The 17,617-nt window shown below is 37.5% G+C and overlaps 4 protein-coding genes across 8 annotated transcripts in view; 2 read left to right on the top strand and 2 right to left on the bottom strand.

Annotated features, from left to right (window-relative positions):
- The window catches only part of LOC111324980 (AP-5 complex subunit mu-1), a 17,372-nt gene extending 17,295 nt beyond the window's left edge, over positions 1-77 (bottom strand). The window contains exon 1 of one of the 2 annotated variants that reach the window (XM_022928659.2): positions 1-77. This exon is cut by the window's left edge and continues 257 nt beyond it. The gene's annotated coding sequence lies outside the window, so the exon portion shown is untranslated. The other variant, XM_088762835.1, reaches the window with a different exon arrangement.
- Positions 78-214: 137 nt separating this feature from the next.
- Positions 215-3,769, top strand: LOC111324979 (uncharacterized). Its single transcript, XM_022928658.2, has one exon. The coding sequence runs from the start codon at positions 280-282 to the stop codon at positions 1,900-1,902; it is 1,623 nt and encodes a 540-aa protein (XP_022784393.1). The 5' UTR covers positions 215-279; the 3' UTR covers positions 1,903-3,769.
- A 3,071-nt stretch (positions 3,770-6,840) lies between these two features.
- Positions 6,841-11,053, bottom strand: LOC111324901 (COA8 family protein CBG23705, mitochondrial-like). 2 transcript variants are annotated; one of them, XM_088762736.1, is made up of 6 exons: positions 10,847-11,050; positions 10,631-10,750; positions 9,477-9,560; positions 8,852-8,903; positions 8,096-8,177; positions 6,841-7,352 (listed from the first exon to the last, which is right to left on the bottom strand). In XM_088762736.1, the coding sequence occupies exons 1-6, from the start codon at positions 10,967-10,969 to the stop codon at positions 7,256-7,258; spliced, it is 558 nt and encodes a 185-aa protein (XP_088618862.1). In that variant the 5' UTR covers positions 10,970-11,050; the 3' UTR covers positions 6,841-7,255. The 2 variants fall into 2 exon arrangements, with proteins under 2 accessions (XP_088618862.1, XP_088618863.1); XM_088762737.1 differs by having other exon boundaries at positions 7,306-7,622; positions 10,847-11,053.
- Positions 11,054-11,066: 13 nt separating this feature from the next.
- LOC111324900 (uncharacterized) lies at positions 11,067-17,358 on the top strand. Of its 3 annotated transcripts, none has more exons than XM_088762738.1 (8): positions 11,067-11,131; positions 11,205-11,264; positions 11,413-11,505; positions 12,640-12,732; positions 13,372-13,397; positions 14,495-14,566; positions 15,148-15,246; positions 15,659-17,358. In XM_088762738.1, the coding sequence occupies exons 1-8, from the start codon at positions 11,080-11,082 to the stop codon at positions 15,707-15,709; spliced, it is 546 nt and encodes a 181-aa protein (XP_088618864.1). In that variant the 5' UTR covers positions 11,067-11,079; the 3' UTR covers positions 15,710-17,358. The 3 variants fall into 3 exon arrangements, with proteins under 3 accessions (XP_088618864.1, XP_022784300.2, XP_088618865.1); XM_022928565.2 differs by having other exon boundaries at positions 13,369-13,397; XM_088762739.1 differs by having other exon boundaries at positions 13,369-13,397; positions 15,148-15,277.
- Positions 17,359-17,617: the final 259 nt, after the last annotated feature.

Below are 17,617 nucleotides of genomic sequence, written 5' to 3'. Positions count from 1 at the left end.
GTCTACCAAAATAATTAAAAAAAAATTAGGTACGAGTCAAATGTGAATTTAACATGACATGGGCCCCATACAGGCATTTGATACGTTAATTTAAAGCCAAAGCAAGATCGATCCTTCGCACACGTGAATGTCTGAGATCTATGCGTGACAAAAGTATCCCACGTGATTTCTAAATGACCAATCACAGGATGTTTTCATCAAAAACCTTTGAACTACATCAGCTGGTTAAAAAATTTGAGCTCCAGCGCACGGTAACTTTGGAACAGTTTATCGTCAGCTATGGACGCATCAACTGCTGCAAGAAGTGGCCACTGTGAAACGAATGGTAACTCAACCAAAATGGTGGCAAACGGTTCCATCCCACAGAAAGTCTCGCTCAAGTTTGGAGCTCAGACACAAAAGAGTTCTAGAATCCTGTCCTTGCTGAAATTCCTATGGTTCGTCGTGGTGTGTTTGTTATCCTACGTGCTTCTCTTCGCGTTTGCCCTGCCCTTGACTCCATTAATTGTGGTATACTACAGTCTAAAGCTGGTTGAACGATATCTCGTCTATTGGACATCAGGCGACCTTCCCTTGAGCGGTCTAGACGCGCTTTGGCAACAGAAGAGTGATGTGAATCGTTTGGCAATTACCGGATTTGTCTGCGCGGAGAACAAAACTGACTTCGAGACAGCTGTTCGAGAGTTCCAACAAGTTGTTGTAGACCGCATGATGAAAGCTAAGAAGTCGGATGGAACCTTACGTTATCCAAGGGCCCGGTGCCGTATTCGTCCAGGCTACTTTCAGTACTTCTTTCAAGAAGACAGATGTTTTCGCATTGAAAACCACGTCTTTAAGTGGGATGGCGAGGTACCCTCCTCCAAAGAAGAGTTAGAGGCCGTCGTTTCTAAGCTGAGCAACGAACCCTTTAAAGAAGGAATTTCTCCTTGGTATTTCTGCTGTGTTCCTACAAATTTTGGCGACAAGGATTTTACATTAGTCTTCAAGATGAGTCACAGTGTGGCAGATGGCGTGTCCTTAACAAGATTCATCATCAACCAGCTACCAGATCAATCAAAAGATGAGAAGGAGACCAAGAAGTTTACGTCATCAACCTCTCAAGTACCTCTCATGGCCAAAGCAATATTAAGAACAGGGTATTCACTGTTGAGGCTAATTCTTGCCATTCCCGACCGATCCATTTTACATGGGCCAAAGATCAGTGGTGTCAAAAAAGTTGCCTGGAATGAAGAATTTGAATTCAAATTAATCAAGCAAATCAAGACTGCCACAGGTACAACTGTCAATGATGTCTTGATGTCTTGCCTCTCGCATGCAATCAGAAGGTACTTTCAGAAAAAGGGAGTAGCCAACCCCCCTGACTTCAAGGCAGCAATTCCAGTAGATGTCCGTCTTTCAGCCACCAAGAAAGAACCCAGCTTTGAAAACATGTTTTCTCTGATCTTCCTTAAGCTCGCAGTAGGAACTGAAGGTGTTTTGGATCAGTTGCAGGAGACCAAAGCACGCATGGATGAGTGCAAATACTCAGGCGAACCATTAGCCACAGCTTGTGTGATGATGCTGTCAAATGAATTACTCCCAGAATTTGTGATCAGGAAAATAAACACTGTAATCACTGAGAAGGCAAGTTGTGTTTTATCCAATGTACCTGGTCCTCAGAATTCTCTCTCAATAACTGGTCGAACTATCAAGTACACAACATTCTGGCCTCCTCAGAAAGACAACATTGGTGTAGGGCTGTCTATCTATACCTATGCTGGCCGAGTCATTATTGGAGTGCAAGGTGATGTCAGTGTGCTACCAGATCCACAGATCATCACAGAAGAGTTTGGAAATGCTTTGAAGGAGATGGCCCGAAGCGTTCTTCATGATGACGTAGTCAATGGAAATGTGATTCACTAGCCTTGACCTGCTGATCAGCTGCAAATTCTAACAAGTGATAGAAATGAACTAACTTTGGTCCTGTTTTTGTTTAACTTTGTTGTGTAGAGGAAATTCAGGTATGAAAAAAGTAATGTTGTGATTATTTCATTTAGTCCTATAACAAGGCCTGATAATTACATAGAATGAAAAACAAGTCTAGCTAAAACCAAACGTTTTCCAGGTGCTCAGAATGCAGTCTAAAATGGGCAGTGAAGGCATTAAGCTGAATTGCTGATGAGGGTATCTTTGGAATTTTACTTGGTATAAACATACCATGTGCTTCACATTTGTAAAAAAAAATTCCTCATGGAAGAGTAAAAATAGAAACTGTATCCCTTTTGTTGTTATAACTGACACAAAACATTTTTACTAGAAAAAAAATTAATAGTTGTTTTCTATGCTTCTAAACAATTTTTTTGATAAAAAAATCACACAAATTGGGATGTTTGCAAAATGTGGAATCTTGTCAGTATTAACCTTTAACATGTTACACCCTAACACTTATGTATCCATTTTCTCCATACTCTTCTCTCTACATTTCCTTTGGTGCTGAAAAGGAGAATTTGTTTATCAATCAAAGCTTATGTTGTCAATCATTTTCTCTATTCTCGTGATCTTAATGAATGATTCAGCTGGATTACTGAGAGAGTTTAAAGAGTCATTTCCAATACTGTTCTAAGCATGCATATAAGTTTACGCATGTGAAATTTGCACAGAAATTTGGCATTTAGCCAGAGACCATAAGGGGAATAACTGTAGTAGTGGTTTTGGTGTAAATCACATGTTGATCCATTTTGTTCCCTTTTCGAAGTGAGGATGAGGAAGAAATCATAAGAATTTTGTGCTCACTTAACAGGCATTATTACTCCCAAAAATGTGTTGGTCTCTCAGTATGATTTTTGTTCAAAATTCATATTCAAACTTGTGATTCAAGTGTGAGATGCAAATTGCAATGCAAGATCTTTTTCATATTGACCTCAAAAGTTACTAAGAATATTTATTTTAGGTTTAATAGAAACTATCCAAAATCACCCAGATTAGATGTATAATTTTATATTTAAAAAATGATCACAAATCAATTTATTAGGGTTATAAAACAATTCCAAGTGATCTTTATCTTGATTTGATCTTGTGGAGATAGTTAGTCATGATAACATAGTGCATTAATTTGTGAAATTTGTTATTGATTTGCTTGTTAAAAATGAACTTATCCAGGAACTGTTTATTTTTATTGTCAGCTTGAATGATATTGAATTTTGCAAGCAGCTTGGCAGATGTCAGATGAAGTGTTATTGCTCTACTTGAAATCATATTCCATACTATTATTAGCTACTGATTATCATTATAGAAGAAAATACCATGTAGACTTTGCTCAAAATAAGAGAACAAGGGATAGAAAAAATATGATAGTCAAGAAATCGGTTTGTTTGCACCATTAGTATTTAATAATTAAAAATAGTATTTGTTTCAAGGATATTAAATACATTTTTGTCAACTCCAGAGATGAAAGCCATGCTCAATATATAGTAGAATTTATAAGATAATGTATGTGCAGAAGCCCTTACAGGTAACTCCAATAAGTAATAATTGAATAAAAAAAATGGGGGAGAAATAAAAAAGGTTTCTTACTAGTCGCATTTTGCCTCAGCTCTTGCAGCTGTAATTTAAGTATGCATTAGTAATCAAGCATGAGATTGAGATGGCTGGATATTAGCCAAGTTTTTTTCATGTTTTTATGGACCCAGACAAATTCAAGGTCCATAAAAATGCAAAAATGAACAAGGCTTATATCCAGTCATCTTCACTAAACAAGCGTGGTTAATAAATGATTTTTTATAATGAAAAATGACTTGGTTTAATTTGATTTAAGACTGACTTATGTATTTCAAGAGCTGGAAAAAGAGAGCCAATTGTGTTTGAATAAACCAGCAAGATTTCATGATTTCTTTTGCATAGGATTGAAATGGGCAATCCTGGGCTGGCAACATAGGCCCATCTTGCCCACTAAGGTAGACAATCAGAACCCAGGATTCCCTTCATATAGACCACTTTCATAAATGGCTGCCAGATTAATATTCTTTTGTTTAAATGTAAATTAGTCTTTCTGGCCTCGCTTGAGATAATGTATTCTTTTGAATTTTGAACTGGAGAACGAGGCCAGAAAGGCTAATTTAAACTTAAACAAAAGAATATTAATCCAGCAGCCATTTATGAAAGTGGTCTATTGCCCATGTGCTCTGCCAGCGATATAATGCCATTAATTAACTTGTAGTTGGGCTTTACCTGCAAATGAATTAAACTCGAGTAAAAACAAAGAATACCAATTCCAGTTTTTAAAATTCCCCAGCTTTTCCTTGAAAAGTATTCGAGTTCAAATAAATACAATATGAAGTGAGCTGATGTCAGCTGGTTAATTTTCTGCATTGAGACAATCTAAAAAAATAGAGAATAAGCAATAGCAAAGCTAACATTTTTTCTCACCCACTTAGTGTGGTCATCTTCCCTGAATGAGTGCCCGGCCTAAAAAAAAAAAAAAAAAGCACCCATCCCCCTTCTCCTAAGTAAGGAAACAGGTAGTGAGAAACTACAAACTTATCAGGTTGAAGTTGTTATCTTGAAATAACACCAAAGTCTTGTAACTAATTTGCGGGGAAATATGTATAGCTGCTAAAGATGGGTAACTCAACAATCAGTCATCTTTGGAGTTTTTAAAAGGGTCAAGAAATGTAGTACGCTAGCAGGAGAAGTTTAAACAAAAGGAGAATTTTTGTTATAACTGCATTAATAATAACATAGCATTAGGGCCAAGGAAATTGAGCAAAACCATTTGCATTAGCCAGAGAGTACTCTAGCGCTCTGTTGTCTGGTGCATAAACATCCTGCTGGTTTTTGCTATAAATAAACTGATGGGAGGAAAGCAGACCCTATTGAAGAGGCCCTGTTAGAGGGGTATAGATGTCGCCCGTCCTAATTGAAGAGGCCTAGTTAGAAGGGTATAGATGTCGCCCGTCTCAATTTCAAACTTTGTCGCGTCGCCATTTCGGAAGGTTCTGATATCGCTGTCGTGATCGAAGTCGCATTTTCATTTCCCCCATGTCGCTGTTTCAACGCCATGTCGCCCGTTAGAATTTATCCTATCGGCCAAATTTTTCATAGTCATTAAAAGCAATAACAAAATACAAAGTGGACAGGTTGAAGATATTATCAGTCTCATCCAACTTAATATGAGATTCCAAGACTGCCAGTTTTTTTTTTTTCTTTATTTGCCTGACCATCTCCTGACCTGTGGAACTATCCTGTTGCATTCACTCATCTTGTTAAAACTATTCATCACTGGATACCGAAAGCTGTGATCAGTACCTGACTATCACGAGGGTCAAATCCAGTCTCCAGTGAGTTGTGATTGGTAGATCATATTTCATCCATGACTTTTTAGTCTAGTCTAAATAATCAAATTGTCTGGTAACTAATTCCCTCATGACCAACTCGTGCATGAAGCACTTAATCTAAAGATGAAACATGGTTGTGAACTTGTAATTATTAGTTTTGCACCAAGGCAAGAATGCTCTTACCTCAAAAGCCATTAGCTTCCGGAAAATCACAGAGTTCCACAATAATTGTAGCGATCCAAATCCCCAGAATGATACAAGCATATAGAATCTGCAAAACCAGCCCAATTTCCGTTTGCAAAATTCGTCAAATTTAGACACTGCGATCCAAACCTTTCTACGCCAGAACAAGCCAAATTCCACCATTTTCCATTCCTATGTCATGTTTCGTCTTGTAAAAGTCACGCAAAAACCTTTGTTTACATGGTTTTCTCCCGCTTGCATCTGATAGTAAACGTTTAGATGCAACTTTTCTGCCTCGGGGCGAAAACAACTCAAAACGCATCTTAAGTGACCACTAGTTTTCTTGAGCGATTGAAATAACATTTGCGGCGATAAAGTCCACATAGAGGCTTCTTCTTTAGGAAAGCACAAGATTATTTTCGTCCGTCCCTGATCGATCCAGCCGCCAATGTTTAAATATGAATTGAATTAAATCACGGTTCTTGCTTTATTACATTACTTCATAAACAATTGCGATTCTCAGCATTATGATTGTGCCTTTGCTAGATAAATTTTTGTTCACTTGGAAGGTGATAATTAACGCAATGATGCTTTGTATAAACTACGTATGATGCACGATTCTCGCAGCAGAGAGCGCTATTTATGCCATAGCGAAAATCAGACCTGAAAAAATCAGGCCTGTACGGGATTCGAACCACTGACCTCTGCGATACTAGTGCAGCGCTCTACCAATTGAGCTAACAAGCCAATTGGTAGATGATAAATCAGATACAATGAATATATGAAGTTCCTATATTTTGACCGCAGCTCAAAATATATGAGCTTCATATATTCATTGTATCTGATTTATCATCACGGGTTTATTACGAATCAACTTAACGGCCTCCTCTCAGGTGGCTTGTTAGCTCAATTGGTAGAGCGCTGCACTAGTATCGCAGGGGTCAGTGGTTCGAATCTCGTACAGGCCTGATTTTTTTTCAGGTCTGATTTTCGCTACTGCATAAATAGCGCTTTCTACTGCGAGGATCGTGCATCGTACGTATCTACAACCGCAAATATATGAACTTCATATATTCACTGTATTTGTATAAATTGTTACAAAACGTCACTATCGTTTTATGCGCGGTTACAACTCCAGTATGGTTTCGTGCTCGGGAAGTGCGCGGGCGAGTTCAGAACGACTTATTTAACAAAGTGTCTACTCTGAGCGAGTGGTGAACCATTTGCATATCGGAATCGCTATAAAAAACTCGTTCACACGAGTTAAAAATGTTCCCCATGGAAAGAAAGTGATCTAAGACAACAGACAATTTCATGTGCCAAGAATGATATAATGCAAGCCAAATTGGCAGACACTCAAACGTTTTAATAACAAATTATTACATTGAAATCTTTCTAAAATATAAGGAGATAATCATATGCCAGCACATTCAAATCTCAGAACACTGGACCAAGTTCATCAATACTCTGCTCAAGAACACTATCACTCACTTCACAATATTTGTAAAAGAATACTTAAAACAAAATGTTCCTGCCATGGCATGCTGCCCCAATTCTAATGATCCCAAAATAAATTGGTTTTTCTTTCCTGGTCTTTATCGTTCCAATACTAAGATAAAGTGCTCTTCTGCATACATTTCAAAATTTTTTCGATGCCTTGCCTTTGTGCTATTTACAACAATGTGTTTTTCATCCATCTGATAGTCACCAGAAATCACACAATCCTATTACTTTTACGTTGACCTTCGAATGCCCAGCAATTATCTTGACTTCTTTGGCATGATTTTGCTGAGTATCCTGAACACTGACACCTGTATTCCTGTCCATAATAAATGGAAATTTCTCCTGTACCAATCTCTGTTCAATGTAAAAGATAAAACATAATTTCTAATTACTACATTCACTAAAGAAAGACCCTGGAGTACTTTCACTAATATGGGAAAGAAATATATCCAAGTGGTTCCTATGGATTAAAAACCTCAGCCATTTCTGACTTTGCAATCTGAGAATCCACTTGCCGAGCTTAAGTAATGTGAAATAGTTGAAAATAATCAAGGATTGCTTTTGTTTGGATGCTCTGCCCTCTGTGATGTGTTGCGTCAACTTCTCTGTCAATCATGTGCTGAACTGAAAACCAGAAGTGACGTGCAAGTGGTTAACAGCATTTTCCTGCACCTCAGACAGTTTGGCTGTTTTCAATTTGAGTTATTATTGGCTAAAATAAATACATCTTATAAAATCTATCCTGATGTATAGCTACAGACAACTCTCTCAAAGGCAGAAGCTGCCAGGAAATGGAAAAAGAGTCTGTCTGCTTCAGTAGACCTGTCCACCTACAAGAATTATTCTCATAAGTGGACACTAAAGAAAAATTGAGTGAATGTCCACCTATGGGAGTGTTGCATCAGATGCTTGTGAATGTCAGTCTGCTTAGAAGAGAGTATCCACTTGTGGGAAGGTGTAAGTTTGACTAGAGGCAAAAAGGGGAACTGAAAAAAGTGTCTGCGAGTAGAACTGTCCACTTATGAGAGTGTCCATCAGCAGAGAGTTGACTGTATTAAAAATTTGTCATTATAACTAATTAGTTTTTGTGTTGTTACCTGAGATATTGAGAATGCACATTGTAATTGCCATCCAAGAAATCCCGATAAAATTTTGACAACTCATCAGCTAACTCCTTATCTGAAAAAAATTCAAAGAAACATAATTTCTAAATTATTAATCAAACCCTTGAACTGTATTACATTTAACACAACTTAAAAACTAAATTTTTTTTTTAACCTAGGAAAATCCCAGAGACGATTCAAAGAAATTTTAGTTTTTACAAAGATAAGAGGTGAAAGTTTCAGGAATACGATTAACACAACTTAATTATGATAAATACATATCTCTGTAGAGTAGCAAGACATCAAAGGGAAGGATCGTTAGCATAGTTGTGAGGGCCCACTGCTCTTGCTATACCACTGAAGCCTAGGTTTCATTCCCAAACCTAGGTAGTGTCACATGTGGGTTAAGTTTTTTCTTTTTTCTGTTGTTGTCATTGTCTTTGCTGTAAGGGTATTTCTTCAGGTTTTTATCCAATTTGTGTCTCTCCAAATAAAGCCAGCACCCCTTATTCCCAGTTATCTGCAAAGAAATCTTAAACTGTTTTCTGTCATTGATTTCATATTGGCTGATCAAACTTAATTATCATTTACCATTTACAAAGGAGACTGAGGATGCACTTAAGCATGCTCATCTCGATATAGTGAAGCAGTCTTCTAGGTTGGATGCCGTTAGTCAGTGGAACCCGAACAGGTGGGATCTCCTGTTTTCTGGCTAATGTAACCGTCTACAACAGTACTTTTGACACTTACTTGTCTCTGTTTCCAGATTTCTTGATCGTAATTGAAGGAAAGCCTTTTTTGACTACAGAACAAAAGTTTTAAATTTATGTCACTCTGTCGGTTCCCAACTGTACAGAAAAATTAAATGCTCCCCTAGAAACATTATCATAAGTGACCACTTAAAAATGATTACTTGTTTAAACTTTCTTGAGTAAGAAGTTGCATAAAATGTGTCACAGCATATTGGGAAGGTAGGCTCAAGCAGCAATTGAAACAAACAAATCTACATGCAGTTTGCAGTCATGTGGTATTTTTGTGCTATCAGTCTTTGCTTTAAAACAATTACATGTTAACAATGGAAACAATAAGCTAGTTCAAATGTTCTAAATGAAGATGCTAAGAGGAAGATTTACATATTCATTTATTTGCCCATATGCAAAATTACTTATACAAATTATGCAAGTTTATTTGCACTTGCACCTGTATTTATGCATGATTTATGTTCCTTATTTTGGTTAATGTATATGCGAGTGGCACTGTATGTGTAGACCTATGAGCATGAAATTTGGACCATTATTTTGTGTTTGACGTGACTGTTTTCCATATTTCCTTCTTTATCTATTCTTCAAAAGACCTACAAATCGACATATCCAACCTTATTGAATTTTTCATTTTGTTTCCCCCAGAAATTCTGATTCCAAGTGTTTAGCTCTTGCTGTTGTTCCCTGAAGTATCTCTCCTAAAAAAAAAACCAAAAAAAAAACCAAAAAAACAAAATAGACAAAACAAAACAGAGATATTACATACTTTTCTTGTTTTGCTTACCTTTTTTCTGAATGTGTTCTGTTATAAACACAATCATGTAATACAAACAGATATAAACTGCCAAGGAAGAAGAACAAGATACAGGATCATGTAAATGTTAGTTGCAACTTAGCCCTTCTTTCCCTGGAGCCATCAGTGAGTAACATCCTCCTCCTAATACCAACACACTGTCAAGTACAAAGGTGATGCAAACAGCGACAAATATCAATGAGGGCATAATGTTTTAAGCTAAACTATAGAATACAGGGCCACTTTTAACCACCCATCCAACAAGCCACCTAGTTTGGCTCATTTATTTTTCCACTGCCAAGCTCAACAATCAACTAAATACATCAGAACTTAGACTATAATTTCATAAACATGGGCAAAAATTACTCTGATTTTGTTGCATGCAAACTGATCATAATCTTTGTGGTATTGACATGTTTTATTTCATTTCATGTAACACTAACGTAAATACATATCTAAGAAATTAGTGATAGGTGACTTACTTAAAACGCAAGATCACAAAATTTGTCGCAAGGTTTCAACTATCCTGAACCATCCTCTTAGAGCCTACTTCCCTGAGACCAAGATCACGAAGTATAATTTGAGAAATAAATCCCCTGTCATGCCCGCTATTCGCACAAACCGTTTTAAGAATACATTTTTTAATAGAATTGTTTTTAAGTATAATGTAACTTTGTGAAAGTGTACTTCCTGTATTAGATGTAACATAAGATATGTAATTTTATCTTTTGAACAATAAAGACACACAGACACACAGTAACACTAACACTTGCTACTCTTCTCGCTTTTGCCACACAAAACATCTGATTCAATTTCAATTGCCATTGGTGGCGAGATCAGCTAGTAAACCCACAGATGTTTCATAAAAGCTCTGGAAGTTTCATTTTTAAAGATTCAATTACGTTCTCCTAATATTCCGTGTGGTTTATTATACTTGTAGGTTAAAAAGAAGACCAGCAATCATATTGAGCTTACTTTTGTGGTTTCATTGTTCAATCTTGCAAAGACTATCTTTCTTATGTTTGAGCTATGATGTCGAGGACCAACCAAATTAAACTTGCCACGAAATGAAGAGGCAGAAGCTCTTCTAGAGACCTGAAATTATTAATAAAATTTAAAGCGCAAAGTTTACGATGTTTCTACAACCAAATATGCATCTTACATAACGTAAGGTTCGAGAGGTACGAGTACCTCGTCGGTGCTGATTTCCCGGCTACCGCTCTCCCATCTTTTATGTACACAAACGGATGGACAGTAAAAATAATTTCTTGCAAACGGAAGAAGTGATGAGTAATTCCTACATAAGAGTTTCATTCAGCCTTGGTTTTAACAAAGATTACTCCTACTCCACCCGAGACAGTTTACAAGATGGCACCTGGATTGAGGCTAGGCTACACAGCTCAAGGGCAGGACCGCTGATATCAATGCGTCTTGCGTTCAAAATGGCGGACGAACAAGGGCGACCAGAGCGGGAAGGTGGGCATTGCATTTCCTCGAGTTGAAAGTTTTTTGTGTGTGTATTTACTTATTCGGCATTTCATTTTATTAGAAAAGAAGAAGGATTCATCAAGAAAACATCACGAGGAAGGAGAGATGTCACGCAGTCGACGTACGTATCTGTCAATTCTCTGTCAGTTGGCGAGAAGTTGGCGGCCAGTGATTAAAAAACAAATTTTTACAAGCCTTAAGTGAGTTATAGATTTCATTTTTGTAATTATAGGATAATTTCATTCAAACCATCTCTCATTATTCAACAGTACAGAAGAAAACTAAGAGGAAGCAAAAGAATCAGTCAAGAGCAAATTCTTCTTCATCAAATTCTTCAAGCAGAAGCAGATCACCGTCGCGAGGTATCGTATTACTGTATCTAAAATACAAATCTATGTAGCCCTTAATATCCCACAGATCTCTAACTGGCCACCTTTTTCTCCCAGTTTCAATGTATTTTCCAGTTATCAGGTGATGGGATACAGCCAAGGTGTACATTAAAAAAAAAATTTCGCAGAAGTCAGTTCACAGTAACAAGGGAATATTCTCCGCGTCTGAATCAAAAATAGTTCATAGCATCAAAATTCAGCCAAACTCCTCAATGCCAAATACCTGATAAACACCCATGAAGAATTGAGAAACTGATTTTGAAATCAGCTGCGTTGTAAAGTTTATTAACATGCGTGATAAGACACCAGACTATGACAAGTTATTTGTCAAGAAATGCGTGAATTGTGTGGCAACGGGGGCAAAAACATGAATCTTCTGTCCCAAGTCTCTTCCAGCTTTACTGCTCAATGCCTTTGCACCCACAAAACTGCTGGCTACAAAAACTGAACAAAAAGAAGTAGCAACTGTGCAAGAGAGAACAATAAAAATTTGGATCTTGGATAAAAAGGGTCGCAATTGAAAACTTTAATAGGTACTCCCCAAGAGGCTTTTCAGCATCTATTTACATAACTTCATCAGATTAATAATATCAAAAACTAATGACTATTTACATTAATATAACCAATTATATCAAAACTAATAACTGTTTGCAAGAATGTGACTCTTAAGTTTTTCCTTAAATGCATTTAGGGAGGCACACTGTCTTAATTCAGGGGATAGATTGTTCCAGAGCCTCGCTCCTCTAAAGGCAAAGGACTGCTGACCAGATGCTGACCTAAAGAATGGAATCTGTAGAGCTTCACAATTATTTTGTGTCCTACAATTATGAATGTCCGATCACTTAACAAACTTACTCCTCAAGTAACTAGGGGCTGTTGTACGAATATACACAGACACATGTTTGGATGATACTTTTGATATTTACAACAAGTACAGAACTAACAGTACTACACAATTACATTTTTATTTTTTCGTTCTCCTTTTTTATTATTTTTTATATACATATATATATCTTTTTTTTTTATCTTGGAGGTGATGCTGTTGTAACAACAATGCACTGTAATTTCGTTAATCAATATGTTCTTGTATACCGATCATCCTGGCAGAAAAACAGAAGAAAAGAAGGAAGCGTTCAAGAAGCACTTCATCCAGCAAAACTGGCAGCAGCTCCTCGAGTGCCTCTGAATCAGATTCCTCAGGTAAGCATCAAAACGTTTGAATACTATATTTCCTTGAATATTTCAAATTTGGGCTTTAAAGGGGTGGGGGGTACTTATTGGAAGGAGGTTGCTTAATCAAGGAAATACAGTACTTTCAGAAACTTAAAATGAAAATTAAACTTAATATATACTGATGGATATTGAAAAAAAAGTAGTACATTCTAAAAACATTGTTTCACTCACAGCTTATTGCGGTGTTTCCCAAGCAGATGTTGGAGAAAAGCAACTAGTCTAAGAGTATTTTATTGGAGGATGAATTTGTCTGTATTTACTTAAATGATATCTACCCAAGCTTTCTTCCTTGGCAAATAGCCGAGCCTTGCTCAACCAAACTTGTAGAAAGAAATTATTTACTGATAGTTATTTCTACTGCCTTTAAAGAATAACACTGTTGACTTGAACTCCCAAAGGAAACAAAAAAGGGTTTAAGTTAACGATGGTAAATCACTAAAAATAAAAATGCGGTCTAGCAAAATCAGATCTCATTTGAGTTCCTGGGGAGTTGAAGTTAACCAAGTCTGAGTTGCCAGGATTCTACTGTATTTACTATCTTATTTTCTGGAAGTTCATAACATCTGCGAAAGTTATTTTATTCTGTCATTTCTTACTTTTCAGCAGAAAGGACAAAAAGGAAAAAGAGAAAGGTATATGTAACAGCACTTGGATCTTTGATATTTTAAACCTTGGTCAAATTAACAATTAGATTCTATGTTGCTGAGCATCTGTTTAGCATAAGATCACGGCATAGTTAGTAGAGGGAAATGGTCAGGAAATGCGGCAAACTTCAATCGGATAGGTTATTGTTCGATTTTATCGAGGTCACGTGACAATGACCCTGCACACATAAATCCAAAATGGCGCCGTAGGCTTGTTTCGACAGTCACGTAGCGCTTAATTTTTTGGATTCTCTCTGTGATCGTGCAACATTTTACCTTCAAAATATAGCTTAAAACATTACTCAAGTCAGTTGACATAATGCCAGGTGAAAATTGTTTAGTATTTGGCTGTGGAATGTGTAGCAGAAGTAAAGTCCCCTCTACTAACTATGATCATGGTTGATCTAAAAATGCGGTAAGGACAAAAAAGTGATGCAAGAGGGGCAGCCAAGTGTGTCGCTGTTACAAATGTAGATAATATCTGCTTCAGGGTGTTTATCAGGCAATGACAATTAAAAAGTGCTTTGGCCAATGCTCCGAATTCTCCACTTCAATTTAGATTTACAAAGCTAGATTTTATTTAGACAGAGAGAAAACTATTCTGTTTTCCTTCTTCTATACATCTCTTGATGAAAACCCTTGCTCATGTTGAAGTTGTTTATGACAATGTATGTCTCAAGTAGTTGCAATTTGAGAGTGGATTTGCCGATCATATTTGAACAATAGAACACATTTTCTGGGCTCTATAATGTGATAAAGCCACATGAGATGTTTGGAGAATGCAAGGTTTGACCTATGATTTATAAGCTTTCCAACTGTTTTCCCAACATTCCAAGTGTCTTTATCAAGTTCGGAAAGCTCGGAAAAGCTCGGAGAGCTCGGAGAAAAGTTCGGAGAGCTCGGAAAAAGTGCGTTCTATTGCTTTCATGACTTAAGCAGTGATATGCAGGCTCCGTAACCAGATAAAGCATCCGCTTGGAAACTGAATTGACCAATCAGATGTTGCGTACTATATTCATTATGTTATTGTGGGAGAAAGTCAGCTTTTCTGTCTTAAATACCAGAAAGTTTTCTATCTCAATCAGGAGAAGAAAAGAAAGAAGAAGAGCAGGAGGAAAGAAACAGACGAAGCTTCTGGCCCTGTTCAACTTTCAAAGGTTTGTAGCCCAGGAAAACCCTCCGACAGTTTAATTTGGTTTTATGATAATTAATTTTGGCTACCGTAAAGAGCTTTTTACAGGGCAGAGAGAGACCTCTCTCTCCTCCCTGGTTTCTGAGCTGACGTTTCGAGCTTTAGCCCTTCGCTAGAACTAGCGCTCGAAACATCAGAATTAGAAACTCTTACGGAGGCCAATTCACATCATCAAACAAATAATCTTGTAATACCACCCAACGATGCAGCATCACAGTTTAAGCTTTAGAAACTAACCCCTCTTCAACAGTTCGTAACTCGCCTCTGATTAGACATAACTCGAACTTAACGTTTTCTTTTGATAAGGCCGTCTGCCTTCGACGCGACGGGCCATGATGATCTCGAACCGCTAAAGAACAAGAGTTTGTCGTGGTGATTAAGCAGAGAGAAAACCTTCTAACTGCAAACAGCCTTCTTCAATGGCTGAAAGAAGGATTGCGTGACCCTCGTAGACCTTTTTCAGGCAAACTTTTATGTACTTACAGTGCGCACTTCGAGTACTGACCTCGAACTCAGTTCCATGAATCTTTTTATCGAATCTTTCAGTTCATGAAAGAACGAAAACGGAAGGAAGAGGCACTGAGAAGCTCCGTGACAGGCAAGAAGATCAAACTTAAAGTGAAAAAATCAAGCAAGGACAAGGAGGTAGATAAAGACTGCAGAATTAAAAATTCTGGTATGAATCAGTATCTCATTTGTACTCATGGTGTAGCTTGAGAATGTTTTTGGGAATGTCATTTTGTTATTCGGAAATTGGTGGTTCCCTGATACCCTTTACCAGGGCTAACGCCCAGTGGGTTTTTCATGGGTTTCACGTAGCACTTTAATTTACACTTCAGAGTTAATTCTCTGTTCCACCATTGTGTTCATAGTGCTACGCGGCACAACATTTATTTATGTACCATTATTCTCCAGTGCTCGTTTTTCGCGGAGATTTCTTTCACCGACGTGTCATCCATACTAAAAGTGATTTGCGTTTAATTTCATGTTCCAGCCCCTCGGCCCTTTGTTACATTACTTTGTTAAAGGTACTTCCCATGTTTTCTTTTTTGTTCAGCGAGATAAGAACCGAAAACAGCTACTACACTTCTTGAATCAGACCCTGTAGGTTTTTCAGGGAAGCTCATTGGGACTAACAACTAAATCCCGACTCGACCGGTTTGGTAAACAAGAGTGTGAGCGGAACAGTGAATGGTTTCCAGTATCAGGGTCCATCAAGTTATACAGTATGTGCACGTGGAGGGAACAGAAGTCCAGTAAATTTTTCCTTTCTTCATACCACACTCACGGTGTTAGGTCCAGAACCTGGAAAAACGGGAAAGGAAAATTCACCAAGAGTTGACGAACGAATGAAAGTTTGCCATGTGTGGAAACAGTGGATTCTCTGAGGAAAAAAGAGGACGTGTTTGAATCGGTCATCCTGTAAATCTCTCGTCAGACTTTTTTTTTTGTACGAGGCAGTGTTCCTCTTACGTAGTTCATAAGATGTATTTATTACACGACTCGGGCAGTCAGAGGGCCAATAACTGAAATCAACCAATCAAAATACTCTATTGCCGGTAGTTCATAAGATGTGTTTATTGCACGACTTGGGCAGTCAGAGGGCCAATAACTAAAATCAACCAATCAAAATACTCTATTGCCGGTAGTTCATAAGATGTATTTATTACACGACTCGGGCAGTCAGAGGGCCAATAACTAAAATCAACCAATCAAAATACTCTATTGCCGGTAGTTCACAAGATGTATTTATTACACGACTCGGGCAGTCAGAGGGCCAATAACTGAAATCAACCAATCAAAATACTCTATTGCCGGTAGTTCACAAGATGTATTTATTACACGACTCGGGCAGTCAGAGGGCCAATAATTAAAATCAACCAATCAAAATACTCTATTGCCGGTAGTTCATAAGATGTGTTTATTGCACGACTTGGGCAGTCAGAGGGCCAATAACTAAAATCAACCAATCAAAATACTCTATTGCCGGTAGTTCATAAGATGTATTTATTACACGACTCGGGCAGTCAGAGGGCCAATAACTAAAATCAACCAATCAAAATACTCTATTGCCGGTAGTTCACAAGATGTATTTATTACACGACTCGGGCAGTCAGAGGGCCAATAACTGAAATCAACCAATCAAAATACTCTATTGCCGGTAGTTCACAAGATGTATTTATTACACGACTCGGGCAGTCAGAGGGCCAATAACTGAAATCAACCAATCAAAATACTCTATTGCCGGTAGTTCACAAGATGTATTTATTACACGACTCGGGCATTCAGAGGGCCAATAACTAAAATCAACCAATCAAAATACTCTATTGCCGGTAGTTCATAAGATGTGTTTATTGCACGACTTGGGCAGTCAGAGGGCCAATAACTAAAATCAACCAATCAAAATACTCTATTGCCGGTAGTTCATAAGATGTATTTATTACACGACTCGGGCAGTCAGAGGGCCAATAACTAAAATCAACCAATCAAAATACTCTATTGCCGGTAGTTCATAAGATGTGTTTATTGCACGACTTGGGCAGTCAGAGGGCCAATAACTAAAATCAACCAATCAAAATACTCTATTGCCGGTAGTTGATAAGATGTATTTATTACACGACTCGGGCAGTCAGAGGGCCAATAACTAAAATCAACCAATCAAAATACTCTATTGCTGGTAGTTCATAAGATGTATTTGTATACATTTATGGCAACGTAAAACGGTTTTTTCATGAATAACTTTTTTATGATTTGAAAGAGTTGGCATTGCTTGTCGAAGCACTTTGAATTTTCTCCGTTTTCCTCGTGGGCATTCGAATCCGGGTTAGCCAACCGATTTTCAGTGTTCAAAGGAAATATAAATTTTGTTTTTGGTTTTTTTTCCCTGTGCTGGAAAACCAGACCTAAAAATAAGGTTCGCAAAATGGCCCTTTTTTTTTTTCCTGTGGAAAGAAAGGAAAATTCGAACACTTCATACCTTCTCTTTTGTTTTGTTTGTTTGTTTGTTTTTTTTTTT

This window comes from Stylophora pistillata, chromosome 6 (genome assembly GCF_964205215.1).
Source record: "Stylophora pistillata chromosome 6, jaStyPist1.2, whole genome shotgun sequence".
In the NCBI taxonomy this organism is placed as follows: domain Eukaryota; kingdom Metazoa; phylum Cnidaria; class Anthozoa; order Scleractinia; family Pocilloporidae; genus Stylophora; species Stylophora pistillata.
Note: the sequence above shows the minus strand (reverse complement) of the source record. Positions and strands in the feature narration are given on the sequence as shown.

What these genes read in the sequence shown, in the direction of transcription:
- LOC111324979 (XM_022928658.2), top strand. Translation starts at nt 280, where the DNA reads ATGGACGCATCAACTGCTGCAAGAAGTGGCCACTGTGAAACGAATGGT.
- LOC111324901 (XM_088762736.1), bottom strand. Translation starts at nt 10,969, where the DNA reads ATGAAACTCTTATGTAGGAATTACTCATCACTTCTTCCGTTTGCAAGA. An exon ending in TGAACAATGAAACCACAAAA is followed by an intron (nt 9,561 to 10,630) that starts GTAAGCTCAATA and finishes TTTTTTTTTTAG; the next exon opens with GAGAGATACTTCAGGGAACA. An exon ending in AAAATGAAAAATTCAATAAG is followed by an intron (nt 8,904 to 9,476) that starts GTTGGATATGTC and finishes TTTGTTCTGTAG; the next exon opens with TCAAAAAAGGCTTTCCTTCA.
- LOC111324900 (XM_022928565.2), top strand. Translation starts at nt 11,080, where the DNA reads ATGCGTCTTGCGTTCAAAATGGCGGACGAACAAGGGCGACCAGAGCGG. An exon ending in AGAGATGTCACGCAGTCGAC is followed by an intron (nt 11,265 to 11,412) that starts GTACGTATCTGT and finishes ATTATTCAACAG; the next exon opens with TACAGAAGAAAACTAAGAGG. An exon ending in CAAAAAGGAAAAAGAGAAAG is followed by an intron (nt 13,398 to 14,494) that starts GTATATGTAACA and finishes TATCTCAATCAG; the next exon opens with GAGAAGAAAAGAAAGAAGAA.